This window comes from Carlito syrichta, unplaced genomic scaffold (assembly GCF_000164805.1).
Source record: "Carlito syrichta isolate Samal-C Ts95f unplaced genomic scaffold, Tarsius_syrichta-2.0.1 Scaffold309703, whole genome shotgun sequence".
Classification (NCBI taxonomy): Eukaryota; Metazoa; Chordata; class Mammalia; order Primates; family Tarsiidae; genus Carlito; species Carlito syrichta.
In genome coordinates, this window is record NW_007253799.1 from 450987 (window position 1) to 455032 (window position 4046).

The 4046-nt window shown below is 44.4% G+C and overlaps 1 protein-coding gene across 1 annotated transcript in view; it reads left to right on the forward strand.

The window, feature by feature from the left end:
- The window catches only part of ZYG11B (zyg-11 family member B, cell cycle regulator), a 65034-nt gene that overhangs the window by 19260 nt on the left and 41728 nt on the right, over nt 1–4046 (forward strand). The window contains exon 4 of the mRNA XM_008067559.2: nt 2339–2515. Within this exon, the coding sequence (XP_008065750.1) occupies nt 2339–2515 (177 nt within the window). The remainder of the gene's footprint in view (nt 1–2338; nt 2516–4046) is intronic.

Here is a 4046-nt window from a genome sequence, read left to right on the forward strand (position 1 = left end):
TGGGTCTTGACCCCGCAGGCTCAGGCAATCCACTCATCTCAGCCTCCCAAAGGTACAGGATTACAGGCTGAGCCACCGAGCCCGGCTTGTTTGTTTTTTAATTTAATATGGGAAAAATAGGTGGTTGTGGTGGCTCATGCCTGTAATCCCAGCACTTTGGGAGGCCGAGGTGAGAAGATTGTCAGAGCCCAGGGGTTCGAGACCAGCCTGGGCAACTTGGGGAAACCTCATCTCTACAATAAATCAAAATATTAGCTGGGTGTGGTGGCACACATCTGTAGTTCCAGCTACTTAGAAGGCTGAGACAGAAGGATTGCCTGAGCCCAGCAGGTTGAGGCTGCGGTGACCATGAGTGTGCCACTGCCACTGCATTCCAGCCTGGGTGACAGAGTGAGACTCCTACTCAAAAAAAAAAAAGGAGAAATAATAGCTTATTTGCTGATATGAATGACTCAGTACAGAATAAAAAATCCATATAGAGCCGGCTCGGTGGCTCAGCCTGTAATCCCGCACCTTTGGGAGGCTGAGGTGAGTGGATTGCCTGAGCCCGCGGGTTCGAGACCCGCCTGGGCAAGCGAGACCTCATCTCTACAATAAATCAAAAAATCTGCCGGACGTGGTATTGCATGGCTGTAATTCTGGCTGCTCGGAAGTCTGAGGCGGAAGGATCGCCGGAACCCAGCAGGCGAGGCTGCGGTGGCTGGGAGTGGCCACTGCACTCCAGTCTGGGTGACTGAGTGAGACTCCAACTCAAAAAAAAAAAAAAATCCATATAGGATAAGAAGAGAACAAGCCGGGCTCGGTGACTCAGCCTCTAATATCACACCTTTGGGACGCTGAGGTGAGTGGATTGCCTGAGCCTGCAGGTTCGAGACCCGCCTGGGCAGCAAGACCTCATCTCTACAGTAAATCAAAAAATCAGCCGGGCGTGGTAGCACATGCCTGTAATTCCGGCTACTTGGAAGGCTGAGGCGGAAGGATTGCCGGAGCCCAGCAGGCGAGGCTGAGGTGGCCGGGAGTGGCCACTGCACTCCAGCCTGGGCGACAGAGTGAGTGTCCAACTCAAAAAAAAAAAAAAAGAAGGGAGAACAGTTAGTGATGTCCTTGGGTAGACAAGAAAGGAAGGGTCTAACATATAAATGGAGGGATTAATTTTAGAAAGGAGCTCAAAGGATCATTTAAGATAATAGGCAGGAAGATGGCATGTGTATGTGTTTATGCTGGTAAGCAGGGTGCATGTGGTAGTGAGAATCTGAAGTTCTTTTCTGGTTGCTTCAGTTTTTTTAGTGTAGTTGTGGAAGCATGGTCTTCAGCTGATAGTGAGGAATAGAGATTTGTTGGGGGTTTGAGCATAGAGAAAAAGGTGAGATGTAGTTGTCTAGATCAAGGGGGAATTTGTTGTACTCTAACTTCAGCAGTATTCTCAAGGAACTGGAGGTTGGGATTTAAGAGTGAAGTTTGCCACTTGTTCATTCTATTCAAGTCAGTGAGAATTTATTCACTGCCTTCTATGTAACAGGCATTGTACTAGGTCTTGGAAATACAAAGATGAGTGTCCTATAGAAAAGATAAACTGACTTTACAGAAACATCTCTAGGTATGAACAACTGAATACCTGCCTTGACCAGGTGGGCTGGAATTATTTGTGAATAACTGCTATGTCCTAGGCTCTTTGCATATGAGGATGAAAAAGATACTTAAGACATCTTTGAAATTATGATAGATTGGCCAGGCATGGTGGTTGATGCTTGTAATCCTAGTACCAAGGCAGGGGGATCTCCTGAGCTCAGGAGTTCCAGACCAGCCTGGCAACATATCTTGACTTTGTCTCTACAAAAAAAAAAAAAAAAAGCACATACTATCCATAAGGGTACCCACACTTTACCTGTATGATGGCCATGTATGTACCTAAACCTCATCTGTACCCCACATTTTTAAAATAAAATAATTAAAAAAATTTAGCAGGGCATTTTGGCACACACCAGCTACTTGTCAGATTGAGATGGTAGATCACTGGAGCCCAGGAGTTCAAGGCTGTAGTGAGCCATTATCATGTCACTGCACTCCAGCCTGGTTGACAGAGTGAGACCCTGACTCAAAAAAAGAAATTATTATTAATCAACAAAGTAAAATATTACTGTAAAATATTACAAAGTAAATATTACAAAGTAAAACAATAGTTCTGTGAGGAGGGCTTATATTTCTTTCTTTTCTTTTCTTTTTGAAATCAGGCTTTATTGAGAGGGCAGAGAAGCGCCCACAGTGGGAGGGGGTTTGAAGGGCTTGCCCTTGGGCTTATATTTCTAAGGTGAATGAAAAGGACTAATTTTTTTTCCAGCTTGTGGTTACTGGGATGAGAAACCATCCTATGAATTTACCTGTGCAACTGGCTGCGAGCGCCTGTGTGTTTAACTTAACCAAGCAGGATCTTGCTGCAGGAATGCCTGTCCGACTCCTGGCTGATGTGACCCATTTGCTGCTCAAAGCCATGGAACATTTTCCTAATCACCAGCAGGTGAGCATATATGAATTCCTTTTCAGATAATCCCATTAGTGTCTCCTCTACCCATCTCTTACCTCCATATAGTCCAGTTTAATAGACGAAGGTGAGAAGTTCAAATATCTTTAGAGGCTGTACAATAATGAATTTGTGATACGACTGAGTATAGGACAGCAGAAAAGTATACAACTAAAGAGTACATTCACTGCCTAAAAACATTTAAATTCGTGTGATGGGGGAAATAGGGCAAGCCAGACAAAACTCATTTTCCTCTTAGATCATGAATTTATGATAATTTCCACAAATAGGCACAGAGGATCTGTTCTAGGCTAGGCACTATCAAATGCTACGATACAGAAATTATTAAGATATGTATTTTCCATTTCTAGTAATATGGTAGAACCACGTGACCTATCTTATCCTCAGGATGAATGTTAAAAATGTTGTTTGAATTATTATTTTTTTTTAGGTCATTTGAAATTAAATATTGAGTTGGCAATTTATAAAAATGACTCAGAGGCCCAAACCCAAGTAAAAATGGCAACTTATATTGGTGAATGGACCATAAAAGCCAGCTTCCTTAATTGAGGGTAGTTGTCAAACTAGATGAAATTTAGGCTGTGGTTTTCATGGCCTCTGGAAGCCAGTCAGACAGAAGACAGATCCCTAGCCTAAAGGTATGACCTCCTCCCCAAAAGGATACATCTGCCTACATTAGAGAAATAAAAGAATAAACCCAAAAAAAGTAGAAGGAAGGAAATAATGAAGATTAAAGTATGTTTTGGAAGGTCAAGACAAGAGGATCACTTGAGGTCAGGAGTTTGAAATCAGCCTGGACAACATAGCAAAACATTCTCTACAAAATAATTTTTAAAAATTACTGGGCATGTTGGTGAGTACCTGTAGCCTACCTACTTGGAAGGCTGAGGTGGAAGGGTTGCTTAAGCCCTGGAGTTTGAGGTTACAGTAAGCTGTGATCACATCACTGCACTCTAGCTTGTGTGACAGAGTGAGATTCTACCTTTAAAAAAAAGGGTCGGGCTTGGTGGCTTAGCCTGTAATCCCAGCACTTTGGGAGGCCAAGGCGAGTAGATCGCCTGAGCCCGTGGGTTCGAGACCAGCCTGGGCAATTTGGCAAGACCTCGTATCTACTATAAATATTAAATAATTAGCTGGTCATGGTAGTGCATGCCTGTAGGTCCGGCTACTTGGAAGGTTGGGGCAGACCGATCACCAGAGTCCAGCAGGTCGATGCTTCGGTGGCCATAAGTATGCACTGCACTCCAGCCTGGGCAACACAGTGAGACTCCAACTCAAAAAAAAAAAAAAAGAGGCCGGGCTTGGTGGCTCAGCCTATAATCCCAGTGCTTTGGGAGGTCGAGATGAGTGGATTGCCTGAGCCCGCGGGTTCGAGACCTGTCCGGGCAACTTGGCGAGACCTCATCTCTACAGTAAATCAAAAATTAGCTGGGCGTAATCGCGCGCGCCTGTAGTTCCAGCTACTTGGAAGGCTGAGGCGAAAGGATCGCCAGAGCCCAGCAGGTTG